We start from the raw sequence: 14,170 nt of genomic DNA on the forward strand, positions 1-14,170 counted from the left end.
TTCTACAGGTCTTCCGAAACACTTCATGCTCACATCGGCAAATGCACAGGGAAATAAAAACAAGAACTCACATACAAATAGATCGCAAGGAATCGTCTTCGATATGCCTTTAAATTTTCCAGATCTCCTGAGCTACCCGGGGCGATTGTGGTCATTTTGACACTTTGAATTTACCGTGTACTACGATTGATGCCCCCCTCGAATATCTCAAGCTTCCCGGATGTTAGTTTAATGGTCTGTCAGCTCCTTGGCTTCAAGCAGAGATTGCAGGAAGATGTATTGTTGTTATGTATTATTATGAAGGATATGCTCCTTTGAATGAAGTGGGTGATGGGTACGATATGAATTCCGGCACCTCAAAGTAAACTGTCCGAGGTGGTTTTTGTTATTAGGATGAAAAATCGGGTTTGATTTTCTACCATTGAGACTTCAAATATCCGGCAATGGGATTGCAAACTTATAACCAGTAAAGAGGGAATTTCTAACCAGAGTGTGTGGCGGTAGACGTTCATCAAGACATGAGCCGTATAGAACTCCTGGATTTGCACATGTTTTCTTGTTTCACAAAACACTAGATGTCTGTAGAGAATGTGAAGATTGTAAGTCTTCCATAGGTAGAAAAGAGGACCAAAAGGGGGGCAGGACCCTCAAGGAGGGTTGCTGCGACTGTTTATTTAGCCGGGCATTTTCTTGAGTCAAGAGTTGAAGTGAGCCTGTTAGTGTTTATGGTATGTATCTTCATGTCTTCTGCTAGGCTGCCAGTTTCCAGAATCCAGAGTCTCGGTTGGAGAGTCACACAAGCCAGGTGGATGATTGTCCCCAGATTGCTGGTTGACTTCATTTCATTGGGTTTGTGAGTTGTTATGGAGTCATTTCCATCGTTGTCGGCGATGATGGTTATGTACAACTGATGGAAGTGTTTGCATAACATGGAGTGTGAGGGTATTTAGGAGATCAGAGCGCTCCCATATTTGCAGCAAGCATCACGAGCAAGTACACGTCAAAGCAGGAAGCTCTTAATTGGTTTTTGCTCTGCCTTTCTTTCGCCACGTCCAGACACAACATCATCGTCCCAGGAAGACTTAGGCCAATCGGTATGTTCGCCCGTTTTTATGTATGCAGTGGGGAGTCAGAGACATGTGCTGAGGCCTCCGCAGGTCATTTAGTTCTTGCAGCCGCTTTTGACTTCTCGGCCCGATCATCCATCAGCGAATCCCTGGCGAACGCTTTGGTGTCCATCCCTTACCAGAATGCTTGACTCCATCACCTCAAAGTGCTTGACCAGAGTGGACCCTCAAACACCCATCGTCCCGATTATCGACCCGTCGCGTCCGAGAACTCAAGTCTACAAAGTACCTGATCGTCCAGCAGTACCAGCTCCACCCTACCTCAGCCCAGAAGAATACGAAAGCGATTATTGTACTCCATCCGTTCCGATTGTCATTGACAATGGTAAGTAGGTCTCCGCTCGCTTCGAAAGCTTTTTTACCCTCCAACTCTGATCTATGAGGCTGATGTTTATTTTGGTCATACCACTCAGGTTCCTGCTCGATTCGCGCTGGATACGGAACGATGTCGTCCCCCTATATCGATACCGACAGCGTTGTATCACGTTACCGAGATCGGAAAACAAACCGAACAATCATGCTGGCTGGAACCTGCTCCTACGTCGACGCCAACTCTCGCTCAAATGCCAGACCTTTGCACGAAGAAGGTGTAGTCTGTAATTACGATAGCATGGTGCGCAATAGTCTCATTTTTTATCCGGTCAGAGCAAGGGAATCGAAGCGATCAAATCGAAATAGCATATGAAAGAAGATGAAGCAAAGAAGTTTTCCAGCACGGTCTATTAACCGCAAGATTGCATACAAAACTTCACGCTAATCATCAATATCTTCCCACTGTCCTGTGTGCTACAGGAAAACATGTTGGACTATATTTTCTTGAAATTAGGGGTCAACGCAGATACGGTACAGCATCCAATTCTGATGTCTGAAGCGTTATGCAATCCGGTTTATACTCGGGGACGTACGTATCAATCTTGAGCTGAACGAGTCTTTGGCGTTTACTGTCTGATCCCTCTTCTAATCTTTCGCTTCTAGTGATGTCCGAGCTACTTTTTGAAACATATCAAACTCCATCGGTTTGTTACGGGGTCGACTCCTTGTTTTCGTATCACGAGACCCACCACGACCTCCCACAAGACCAGCAAACCTCTCTCGTCATCTCATCATCTCATTCCAGCACAACCATCATACCCATCGTCTCTGGGGTACCACACATCGCTCAATCTCGCCGATTGAACTGGGGAGGTCTTCAAGAATCAGAATTTCTACTCCGGCTGATGCAAGTCAAATATTCAACTTTCCCAAGCCGGATGACTCCTTTCCAGGCATTTGATTTGGTCCAAGATCATTGCATATTTTCTGCTGATGCATTTCAAGAAGATATCCGAAAGTTCAACAATCCTGATTTCTTGGCAGAAGCAAATCGTGTCATCCAATTTCCATTCAGTACTACTGTCAGTCTTAGGCATTGGGATTTTCTTTCCCTTTTCTGTATGATGCACGGGGCTGCAGCTGAAACCTTGAATGTGCTTATAGGAGGTGAACGAAAAAACCGAAGCTGAATTGACCCTTCAAGCAGAGAGAAAACGGCAGTCTGGCTTGAGGCTTCAGCAGCAAACTTCCCGGATTAGAATGGAGAAGGTTTGTGATTTGAAATGATTATATTTTCAGAAACCAGCCTCACTCGTCTTGAATCTAATCGCTCTGCAATCTCTTTGGTTTTCGATTTCACAGCTGCTACAAAAGGAAGCTGATTTAGAAGCTTTCCAGCTGATCCAATCCTGGAAGACAAAAGAGTGTAAAGCCAAATATTTGGAACGACTTTCATTGGAAGGCTTTGAAACCGAGGAAGAATTGGAAGCCCTGGTCAAAAAAACGCAACTTCAACTGAAAAAAGCGAGGAATAAAGACTTGGGAATCGACGAAGAAGCTGAAAAGGTAGACGCCATCCCAACTCCCAACTATCGAAGGCTGTACTGATCATGAATTGGTTTGTTTGGTCAAGGGTGAACCAAGTTTCCCATTGGTAGACGTGCCTGACCATCAACTAGACGAAGAGGGACTCAAAGAAAAGCGGCGGCAAAAACTTATGAAAGCTGGTCATGATGCGCGTGAGCGAGCCAAAGCTGAGCGGGAAGCAGAAAAGTCTCGACAAGTAAGTCCCTTGAACCTGTTGTCGAGAAGACTTGTGCGAAAGCGCACCAGGTTGACTGAGCGTATGAACCAGGCGGAGATAGAAAGACGAGATAAAGAAGACAGACTCTCTAATCCTGAAGCTTGGCTGGGAAAAGTTCGAGCACAATACGAGGTACATCCAAGCCATTTATTTCCCTTCCTTCTAAACTGATGAAGGAGTTGGTCCCGCTAATCCCAAAGGAATTCTGAATTTGCCAGCACCTGTTAATCAGAATTAAAGAGAGAAAAAAACGGAGGGTTCAGCTTTCGGATCGCAAGTCGCTCGCGGCTCAACAGCGAATGAAAACGATCTCCAACTTAGCCAGTGACCAACCCCCTGGAAAGACCGTCAATGGGAACAAGAAGAGGAAGAAAACCAATGGTTCGTCTCATTCACATTCACATATTTTACGTTCGCTCTTTTCTAAACAAGCTAATGGTTTACTTGGAAACTCGATTCCATCTGACGTGTTGACTTCCTAGATGATAACTTCGGCGCAGATGATGCGGATTGGGCTGTTTATCGAGATGTTGTAGGTTTTTTTTCTTTTTTTTGCAATCAATCTTCCATCTTTGATGATCACTCAAAGAACTTCTTAAACTTCTCTTTAGGTCGGAGCAGATGAATCAGCCGACGAAGAGGATGATTTGCTGGAGTTAATAACGGTAGAAAAGCAACTACTAGAGCATGATGATGCGTTTACGATTGAGCACACGCGCGAACGCCAGAAACTCAAGCGGCACTGTCTGATGAATGCGTTCTACAAGGGGATCTCACCCAGCAAGGATGATTCGAGCACGATCATGGCAGCCTTGGACACCGAGGGGAACGCCGAACAGAGCGCCCGCTTGCACATCAACATCGAGCGGATCCGGGTGCCCGAGCCGCTCTATCAACCTTTGCTCGCCGGAGTCGACCAGGCTGGATTGGTCGAGGTGGTCCAATACGTGCTGAAAGAATTCAGCCAAGACGTCCAGGATCGATTAACACAGGTGTGTGCTATCTTAATCAGCAACAGTCTGGTCAAGGCGGCCGATTTACTTTTGTTTTGGGTCGAATAATCTACAGCATATCTATTTGACGGGGGGACACATCACGCTGCCGAATTTCGACGTCCGGCTGTGGAACTCATTACGCCCGATCCTGCCCATGGACTCGCCGTGCAACATCTTCCGACCCCACCTGGCCACCCCAGAGGTCAGACTCTTGCCGTGGAAAGGGATGGCCAGGTTCTCCTCGAGCCCCGAGTTCCTCCACGCCTCGATCACTAAACAAGCATACTTGGAGTGCGGGAACGAGTACCTTAAAGAACATCGGTTCAGCAACAAGTTGAGCTTTTAAAGAGAGAGAGAGAGATTTCTGTACATCTTGTGTGATCTGTATTTATTCTGCCACTATAATCTTGAGAAATCATCTTTTCCTTTCCCATTACTTTCCGCCCGGGCTCCTTTCGCCTTCTTACCGACTATGATGTAAATGGATCTACAAGATTGTCTCCTGGGTAGACAGATGTCCTTGCCCTGCGGGTCGGGCGCTGGTGGTGTGCCAACCACCGCAACCTTAAAGGCCGGATGGGGACTACATAGTGTGTATTTGGGGGCGTCCATAGAATACTGAGGTCTGGAGAAACATGGTTGGGACACAAAACACGCGCTTTCTGTCACTGGCCAAGAGTCGAAGAAAATGCTTCCTAAGTCCTTGATGAGGAATCTCTCGTCCAAAGCTCTTCTTGGTGAACGACGAGTACATATAAGGTCCGAGTGTCTCGATTTCCAAGTATTTAGATCACTTCCTCTCGAATGAAAGAAGACACATGGTGAGGCTGGACGCGGCGCCCACATCACGCATGCCATCTACTTCACCAAAGCGGCGCCATGGCGGCCACGGACGCTTGGCTGTGACGAAGGACAGAGCAGCCGATACGGGACACAGAGACGCGAGCTGGATCGATGGGCGTGTAAGCCGAGGACACAGATGGACAGTGACCAAAGAAGCATGTGTTCCATTCGTGATTCATGAGGGTACCGATCATCATCTAGAAGAAAAAGAAAGAAAAAGCCGAGGAACGAGGAGATAGGTGGCAGCAGTAGTAGTTGGAGCAAGAGAGGATCCGCGGGAGAGCCCGAGGAGGGGCAAAGAAGAGAGGCGTGGGATCCGAGTACATCGCAGTACAGAACAAGAACAGAGAGAACAAGACTTCACACTAGACGAGACAAGACGGGACGGGCGGTGTTAGCGGGGTGGTTTTACAGGACCAAGAACTAAGCTGAGAGAGAGAAAGAGAAAGAGAAAGGAAGAGCAAGAAGAGAGTGGAAGCAGATCCGGAGGGAGAGGGAGTGAAAGTAGCCACAGAATCAGCGGGCGCGACGATTAATAATAGTTTTGGGGTTTCCTCGGAGGGGAGAGGAGAGGAGGGGGGAGGAGCAGATTCCGGGCGAGAAGAAGAGGCAAGAAGGAGAGGGTGATCGGTAGTAATACATGCATGGTGGGCGGGGGGCCGCCGCGGGACGGCTGGTGCTCCGGGTCGGGGATTCGCCTTGGCCCGCCGCCGATGATTCGAAAAAGAGAAGACGACGAGTACGTCGAGAGTTTTAAAACGGTGCGATATATATGTGTTTAGGCCGCGGTGATGGTTATTCGTCGGTGGACAGCCAGCTGCCGTCGTCGTTGAGGATCTCCCAGGCTTTCCAGCGCTTGGCGGGGTCGATCTGGAGCATCTTTGCGAGGGTGTCGGACAGCTTGAGGACGAGCTGGGGCTCGACGCCGTACTTGTTGGTGAGGACGGAGTGGAGGTTCCAGTACTTGAGCTTATGGATCTTCTTCAGCTCGCCTGTTGGGGTGTGTAGCGTGAGTATGATGGACAGATATCTTGTGAAGGGCGGGTGGAGACATACCGCGTCGATTGAAGATATCCTGGCTGAACTTTCCCGAGAGGGCGAAGTCGAGGGGAAAGGGGCCCAAGAGCTCGATGATCTGGGCGATGTGGTCGTCGTCCTTGGAGTACCGTTTGGCGATGGCGTCGGGGTTGAACAGATAGTCGCCGGTCAAGAGCTCGAACAGCTTGTGTGAAGCAGAAGATTGCGGATCTTCAGCTCGGCGATCGGGGATGGCGAGAGAGAGAGAGAGAGAGAACAAGAGTGTGTGTTTATATCACTGACCATGCAGCCTGCGCTCCAGATATCGACGCGACGGCCCCAGGGGGCGCCGATGATCGCCTCGGGACTGCGGTACTGGCGGGTCTGGATATCGTCAGTGAAGTGGTTGGTGACCCAGCTGGCGTTACCGAGGTCGGCGATCTTGACGGTGATGGAGCCGTAGTCGGCCTGGTGAGGCGGGGGCGGGAAGGCGTCGAGGAGGGAGGCGGGGGAGGTGGAGGATGAGGAGGTGGTGGAGGTGGAGGTGGAGGTGGAGGTGGAGGTGGAGGAGAAGGAGGAGGAGATCTTGCTGATCTGGAGGGCCAGTTTGTCGAGTGCGGAGCTCGATCCGCGTGGGCTGGGCAGTGGCTGTGAGCCGGTGATGGTGGTCGTCGGGCTGGTGGGCACCGCCGGCTGGCGGGGCGTCAGATGGGTGCTCCGGCCCTGGCAGGAGGGGAGGCCGATGAGCGCGTCTTCCGGGGCGGGGGCTGGGTGGGTGAGGAGCAGCTCGGAGCGGATGAGCCGCTCGACGTCGTCGATGCAGACCAGCACGTTCTCGGGCTTGAGGTCGGTGTGGATGATGGCGCACTCGCGGTGGAGGTAGTCCAAGCCGAGCAGGATCTGTCTGCCGACCTCGCGGACGATGGGCTCGGGGATGCCGCGGTACTCGTAGCGCTTGATGAGCCCGAGCAGGTTCTCCCCGAGCACCTCGAAGACCATGCAGACGTGGGTGCCGTTCGGGCCGTTGTGGCTGAAGTGGTCGAGCAGGGCGACGACGTGGCCGTAGCCGGGGTGGGTCGGGTTGGCGGAGTAGACGCGCTCGAGCAGCTTGATCTCGTCCTCGGCGGTCTCGGTGTAGTGTTTGGCGGACTTGACGACCTTGAGGGCGACGTGGCGGTCGAGTCTTTGCGCAGAGAGGGTGTGAGTGAGAGTCTCTTAAGAAGCAAGGGGCTGGATGGACTCAACTGGTGGTCGTGGGCCAGCCAGACGGTGCTGAAGTGGCCCCAGCCGAGCTTGCGGACGACGAGGTATCTGTTGTTGTGGAAGCGCTCGCCGATCTGGACGGGGTGGTATCCGCCGCGGTCGTAGTCGCTCGGCTTCTCCTCGTCGTCGACGGGCACGCTCTCTTGTTGTTGGTTTTTAGTTTTTGGGTCGGGTGTTGCTGAGCCTGGGGAGGAGTGGGCGGAGTGTGCTGTTGGTTGTGGCCTGGTGCTGGCTGGCTGGGCGGAGAGGAAGGGGAGGTGTCTTCTCTGGGGCGATCGCGGGGCCATCCTGAGGCTGGCTGGGGTTAGGGTGGTAGTGGGCTGGCTAAGGAGGGGGATCGATCGATCGGAGTCAAATGCCCCGCCAGCTCAGGCTGCGATCGGAAAAGAGGGAAGGGCTGTCACTGCGAGAGCTGCCCCAGCCGCCTGTCACAGAACTCCCGCCTGGGAAAACTCAAACAACACACTCTATACACTCCAGCCCTGGTGTTTATGTATTTACATAATAATAAGCAGCACAGGCACAATGCGGTCTAATCTACAATGACATCCTAGTGCGAATCATCCTTGTGGGAATAAATAATCAATCCTAGACTGACATCTCCATCTCTGTCGGGCCAAGCAAGCAGAAACAGTCAGCACCGCCCCACCCACCAGCAGAGCATGTATGTGTGGCCACCTACCGATTCGCGGATGGGGCGAGTAGTCGACGATCTGCACGTCGTCAAACGTGAACCCGTCGATGTCCGTCACCGCCGCGCTGAGCTTGACCGTCGGGAACGCCTTCGGGCTCCGGCACAGCTGCACCTCCGAGAGCGGCTGGATGTGGTTGGCGTACACGTGGGCGTCGCCCAGCTGGATGACGAGCTCGAAGGGCTCGGTCTGCGTCACATGGGCGATCATGTGCACCAGCAGCGCATACGAGGTGATGTTGAACGGCAGGCCGAGCCCCAGATCCGCCGATCGCTGGTAGAGAATCGCCGACAGCCGCGGCTTGGGATGCGCTTCATCCGGCCTGGGTGTGTGAGCAAGCAAGCAAGGTTTGAGAATCAGCCCAGCCACAGAAACCAATCAGTCGCCCACACACAGAGTCACGTAGAATTGGCACATCATGTGGCACGGCGGGAGGGCCATCTCATGCAGCGCGGCAGGGTTCCAGGCGGTAAGGATCATCCTCCGGTCCGTCGGCCGCTCGACGATCGCCTCGATCACCTTCCGGAGCTGGTCCACGCCCTGTCCGGAGTAGTCGTGGTCCGGGCCCTGGTAGGCCGCGCCGAAGTGGCGCCACTGGAAGCCGTAGATCGGGCCCAGGGTGCCCTCGGCGTACTGGGAGAGGCCGACCGAGTCGAGGTAGGCCCGCGAGCCGTTGGGCTCCCAGATCCGGACCCCCGCCGCACGCAGCTCGTCCGTCGAGGTCGCCCCGCGGATGAACCAGAGCAGCTCGTGGATGATCGCCTTCGTGTGCACCTTCTTGGTCGTGATCAGCGGCAGGGTCGCGTCCGCCAGGCTGAAGCGCAGCTGTGGGGGGGCGAAACACGACCGACTGCAGGCCACTTCGATCAGCGCGCGCGGGCGGTGGGCAGCTCGAGGCTTGGCTTACGTTCCAGTGCCTGTCCTGTCGGGCCGGTGTTGGCCGTGCTGGATGACATGGCGGATGAGGTCGAGGTACTGGTGCTCCTCGTGCGGCTTGGCTTGCTCGTCTTGCGTGGCCATCTGTGATCTGTTCCGGGTCGATTGTTTGGAGAGCTGTAGGGGGTCGTCTCCAGAAAAGCCTTGCAGGGTCCGCGCGCGCGCCCTGGCTCATCCCAATGGGGGCCGCGCCCGCCCACACCAACCAAAAAAAAGAACCAGCGCCCCAGCCTCAAGCACCGGCCGGACGCTCGGTCTCAGACGAAGAATGTGCATGAGCATTGTACAGTCCAGACGGCAGCCTGCCGCCGGCCTGCTCCGGCGCGATTCTTCCCGACCAGGGTCGGAGATAGCCACAGCCCGGTGTTCATGTGGTACATCATACAGGCTCCTTCCTGCCAACCTTATCGCATCGTCCCCTGGCGGACTGGGGCGCTTAATTCAACGGTTTTCCCGCAGGGGGCTTTTCTTGTTTGAACCAAGCGCAGGCCAGGAATTCAAAAGCTGCTGATCAACAGCGTGAGCAGCGGTGCTTGAACCTTATCTGGAGCACGGCAGCATCCATACATGTGCGGATTGGCACCGAGTGGCCGCGCGCCGTGCACTCCGGCTGCCCGGAAAGACAGTTCCTTCTGCCTCCTTCTTATTCGTGCTGAACCTGCACAGTCACTTTTCTGCAGTGAGCCCGGGAGTACTGCGCTGGCCGCAGCACACCCAACCCTTATACATACCGGTTTCCGATAGGCCCTTCGACTGGTTCTTCGGCATTCTGTTGGTCAGTTTTAATGGTACAGTTCAGTGGCAGGTGTACAGCCGAATGTGAGAAGGGTCTCAATGCCGTACTGCCCCGACGTGATCTTCAGTGCCGCGCCCAGCCTGGCTACATGAACTGTACGCTGGCTGTCGGACTCTGGCCAGGAAAACTTCCGAGTATAAGTTGGGCCCCCACCAGCCTCGTCTTGCCCATTGCCGCCAGTCATGAACCACATGTGCCTCGCTCGTCGCAACCGGGTGGTTACCGTCCCGAAGCTTGTCAGTTGCCCTGCACCCCCTCATCCCCTGTACCCGTACATCCGCCGGCACCCGCTGATCTCCCCCAGCCGCCCGCTCCTCGCCTCCGCCGCCTCCCCCCCTCTGCCCAGATCAGCCCCCAACCTTCTTCTCCATCCTTCTCCCACCCATCCTCGCACCCCCCCCCTATCCCATCCCACAAGGCCATACTCACTCAGGATGAGCTCAAAACTAATTGATGGCACCCAGCTAGCCAAGTTAGTACACACACACACACACACATAAACATACATATCGCCCATCACTGACCTCCCTCCCCCCGTCCCACCCAGAGAGATCAGGCAGGCTGTGTCTCAGAGGATTGCTGAGATCCAAGCCACCTCCCCCACCTTCAAACCCTCCCTGGCCATCATCCAACAGGGTGACCGCCCTGACTCAACCACCTATGTCAACATGAAGCGCAAGGCGGCCGAAGAGGCCGGGATCGCCTTCGTCCATCTCATCCTGCCCGAGAGCGCCTCCGAGGAAGAGCTGGCCCGGGAAATCTCCCGGCTCAACGAGGACCCGTCCGTGCACGGTCTCCTGGTCCAGCTTCCCCTGAGCGCCTCGATCGGCCAGGAGGGCGAGCGTCGGCTCACCGAGGCCGTCAGTCCTCACAAGGATGTCGACGGCTTCCATGCGTACAACATCGGACTGCTCAGCTCCAGAGGCTCCGAACCGCTCTTCAACCCGTGCACGCCTGCGGGGGTCATCCGACTCATCGAGTCCACCGGCTTCCAGCTGTCCGGCAAGCAGGCCGTCGTCTTGGGTCGGAGCGATATCGTCGGCACCCCAGTCTGCTCTCTGCTCCGTCGCAAAGATGCCACCGTCACCCAATGCCACAGGTACACTCAGGACCTCCCCTCAATCGTAAGTCAAAGAAATTTCTTTCCACACATTCTGAGAGTACCCACAAACTAATTACAACCCCCCCCCCCCCCCCCCCCCCCGTCATGTTTATCAGCTCAAGACGGCCGACGTCGTGGTCTCCGCAATCGGCAAAGCAGAATTCGTCCAAGGCCAATGGTTGAAACCGGGATGCATCGTTATCGACGTCGGAACAAACTTCATCCCCGACCCCAGCAAGAAATCCGGCCACCGATTGGTCGGCGATGTCCACTTCGACTCGGCTTCCCAGGTAGCCAGCCGGATCACCCCGGTCCCTGGGGGTGTCGGCCCCATGACCGTGGCCATGCTCATGGAAAATACCCTGTTGAGTGCCATAAGACACAACGAAAAGGCTAAGCAACGCTCTATCAAGCCCTTGAAGCTCAACCGGCTCGATAAGGTACCCAGGTATGTCTTCTTCGCTCCATTTATAGCTCGAACCATCATCTGACAACCCCCCGAGCTTTTTTTTTTTTTCTTCTTCTTCTAGCGACATCGAAGTAGCCATGGCACATAACCCAAAAAACGTAGCCACCCTTGCTAGTGAGATCGGCGTCTTGGATTCCGAGTTGGAACTCTATGGAAAATCGAAGGCCAAGATTAATCTCGACATCCTTGAAAGGCTTGCACATCGCAAGAATGGAAAATATGTGGTGGTTGCTGGGTATGTCTATCAATCGAGTCTCAACTGGGCAACCAGCTGATGATTCTACCACACACACACACAGTATTACACCTACTCCTCTGGGAGAAGGTAAATCTACCACTGCTATCGGCCTGGTCCAAGCCTTGAGCGCCCATCTTGGCAAAATCAGTTTCGCAACCGTGCGACAACCTTCCCAGGGCCCAACATTCGGAATCAAAGGTGGTGCGGCCGGCGGTGGATACAGTCAGGTCATTCCCATGGACGAGTTCAACTTGCATCTAACCGGCGACATCCATGCTACAACGGCCGCCAACAACTTGCTAGGTAAGTGGGATTTTATATACATATTCAAAAAAATTGATCTCTCTCGCACTCAAACTGATGCATATTCTTTCAGCTGCCGCCATCGATGCTCGTTACTTCCACGAGTCAACACAAAGTGACACAGCGCTCTTCAACCGTCTTTGCCCCGCAATTAAAGGCCAAAGACGATTCGCACCTATCATGCTCCGTCGCTTGAAAAAACTGGGCATTGACACCAACAAGACGCCCGATGAACTCACCCAAGAGGAGCGCTCCCGATTCGTCAGACTGGATATCGACCCGCAGAAGATCACTTGGTTTGTCCATCACTCGATGATGTCTACGTCTGATTGTGGCTGACGATTGTGACCATCAGGCATCGAGTAGTCGATACCAATGATCGTTTCCTGCGGAATATTACGATCGGACAAGGGCCTGCCGAACAAGGTCGAGAGTTGAAAACCGGCTACGACATCGCCGTGGCTTCCGAATGTATGGCCGTTCTTGCTCTCAGTAACGACCTTGCCGACATGAGGGAAAGGTATGGTCCGGTCTCTGTTCCTCACATTATCACATGTCGACCTTTTTCTTTCTCTGACACAATCCTCTCAACAGATTGGGCCGGATGGTCGTGGCTGACAGCAAAAGTGGAGAGCCCATCACCGCTGATGACATTGGTTGCGCTGGTGCCATGGCCGTCTTGATGAAAGATGCCATCAAACCCAACCTAATGCAAACCCTTGAAGTGAGTTCCATACCATCACTAGCTGGTCTCTTTACAGACGATACTTACCGACTGTTGCTGTGACCTTCAGGGGACCCCGGTCTTTGTCCATGCTGGACCCTTCGCCAACATCGCACATGGAAACTCCTCCATCATCGCTGATAAAATCGCTCTCAAACTCGCCGGAATCGAAGAAGGAGAAAGCGAAAGCGACTACGGCTACGTTGTCACTGAAGCCGGCTTTGGAGCTGACATTGGGTGAGTTGGTGTGGGAAGAATACTTTTTTTTTTGTATCGTGGACAGTCTGCTGAGCATGTCCACTCCCTTTCTAGAATGGAGAAGTTCTGCAACATCAAATGTCGAATCTCCGGTCTGAAGCCCAACGCTGTCGTCTTGGTGGCCACGATCCGGGCGCTCAAGATGCATGGTGGAGGTCCTGAAGTCACACCAGGTAAACCATTGGCGGATGTATACTTGGAGGAAAACCTTGAGATCCTCGAGAAAGGATGTTCCAACTTGGCTAAGCACATCGAAAACGCCCGATCGATGGGAATCAATGTTGTCGTTGCTGTCAACCGATTCACGTCAGTCTCTCCAGAATATCAGATTGACGTTTGCGGTAACACGGTGATCCTGATTCTCTTTTCTTTTCTTTTCAGATCGGATACCCCAGCGGAACTTGCCCTGGTTGAACGCGTAGCCAAGGCGGCGGGAGCTCACTCAGCGGTAGCCTGCAACCACTGGGCCATGGGAGGCGAAGGAGCGATCGATCTTGCCAAGGCGCTGATTGCCGCATGCGAGGGACCGTCGAACGAAAGCTTCAAGTTCCTCTACGAGCTCGACCAGCCGTTGAAGGCCAAGATCGAGAAGATCGCCGTGGAGATGTACGGCGCCCAGGGTGTCAGCTACAGCGAGGAGGCCGAGAGTCAGATCGCGGCTTACGAGAAGCAAGGCTTTGGCGGATTCCCGATCTGTATGGCCAAGACTCATCTATCCTTGAGTCATGACCCTAAATTGAAAGGTCGACCGGAAGGTCAGTGGATCTTGCACTCTGTTTTGCCGAGATTTTCGTTCTAACCCCGCGAGATCGATTTTTTTCTTTTATCCAGGCTTCACTCTCCCTATCCGCACGATCAAGATGTCTGCTGGTGCTGGATTCTTGTACCCGATCGTCGGAGACATGTAAGTCAACATGCCAACTTTCACTTTGGAGGGGCTGGTCTTTGAGGAAATGAGTGATTGATGATTTTGATTTGTGGTATATAGGCAAACCATGCCCGGATTGAGTACCCGCCCGGGCTTCTTCGAGCAGGACATTGACCTCGCCACCGGCAAGATCGTCGGACTCTCTTGAGAGTGTGAGCCTCGGTGACATACTAGATCTTGTGGATACTGAGATATACCTTTTGGCGGCCACCCTTGCGATGAATACCCACTCACACACATACGTAGAAGGATCCCTTGGATCCCCTGATGTGATAGAACCTTTTACGATTCCATATATGACTTCACATGGCGCGCTTGCATCTCTTGTTTCTTCTCCTCTCCTCATTCTGCTCCATTCAATCG

The 14,170-nt window shown here is 53.5% G+C and overlaps 3 protein-coding genes across 3 annotated transcripts; 2 read left to right on the forward strand and 1 right to left on the reverse strand.

The window, feature by feature from the left end:
* Positions 1-1,250: 1,250 nt before the first annotated feature.
* On the forward strand, positions 1,251-4,584 carry PtA15_7A771 (uncharacterized protein; the record flags this gene model as incomplete). The annotated part of the gene is made up of 12 exons (XM_053171413.1): positions 1,251-1,452; positions 1,541-1,740; positions 1,920-2,028; positions 2,103-2,521; positions 2,604-2,708; positions 2,802-3,005; positions 3,073-3,222; positions 3,295-3,375; positions 3,462-3,624; positions 3,726-3,775; positions 3,855-4,235; positions 4,312-4,584. The coding sequence occupies 12 exons, from the start codon at positions 1,251-1,253 to the stop codon at positions 4,582-4,584; spliced, it is 2,337 nt and encodes a 778-aa protein (XP_053022597.1).
* A 1,292-nt stretch (positions 4,585-5,876) lies between these two features.
* Positions 5,877-9,073, reverse strand: PtA15_7A772 (uncharacterized protein; the record flags this gene model as incomplete). Its single annotated transcript, XM_053171414.1, has 8 exons — positions 5,877-6,073; positions 6,138-6,303; positions 6,402-7,281; positions 7,344-7,685; positions 7,960-7,969; positions 8,044-8,375; positions 8,448-8,903; positions 8,961-9,073. The coding sequence occupies 8 exons, from the start codon at positions 9,071-9,073 to the stop codon at positions 5,877-5,879; spliced, it is 2,496 nt and encodes an 831-aa protein (XP_053022598.1).
* Positions 9,074-10,219: 1,146 nt separating this feature from the next.
* PtA15_7A773 (uncharacterized protein) lies at positions 10,220-13,955 on the forward strand (the record flags this gene model as incomplete). The annotated part of the gene is made up of 13 exons (XM_053171415.1): positions 10,220-10,257; positions 10,333-10,909; positions 11,004-11,335; positions 11,418-11,591; positions 11,656-11,897; positions 11,971-12,193; positions 12,253-12,417; positions 12,492-12,621; positions 12,692-12,858; positions 12,934-13,185; positions 13,261-13,634; positions 13,711-13,783; positions 13,868-13,955. The coding sequence occupies 13 exons, from the start codon at positions 10,220-10,222 to the stop codon at positions 13,953-13,955; spliced, it is 2,835 nt and encodes a 944-aa protein (XP_053022599.1).
* Between the last annotated feature and the right edge of the window lie 215 nt (positions 13,956-14,170).

This window comes from Puccinia triticina, chromosome 7A (assembly GCF_026914185.1).
Source record: "Puccinia triticina chromosome 7A, complete sequence".
In the NCBI taxonomy this organism is placed as follows: domain Eukaryota; kingdom Fungi; phylum Basidiomycota; class Pucciniomycetes; order Pucciniales; family Pucciniaceae; genus Puccinia; species Puccinia triticina.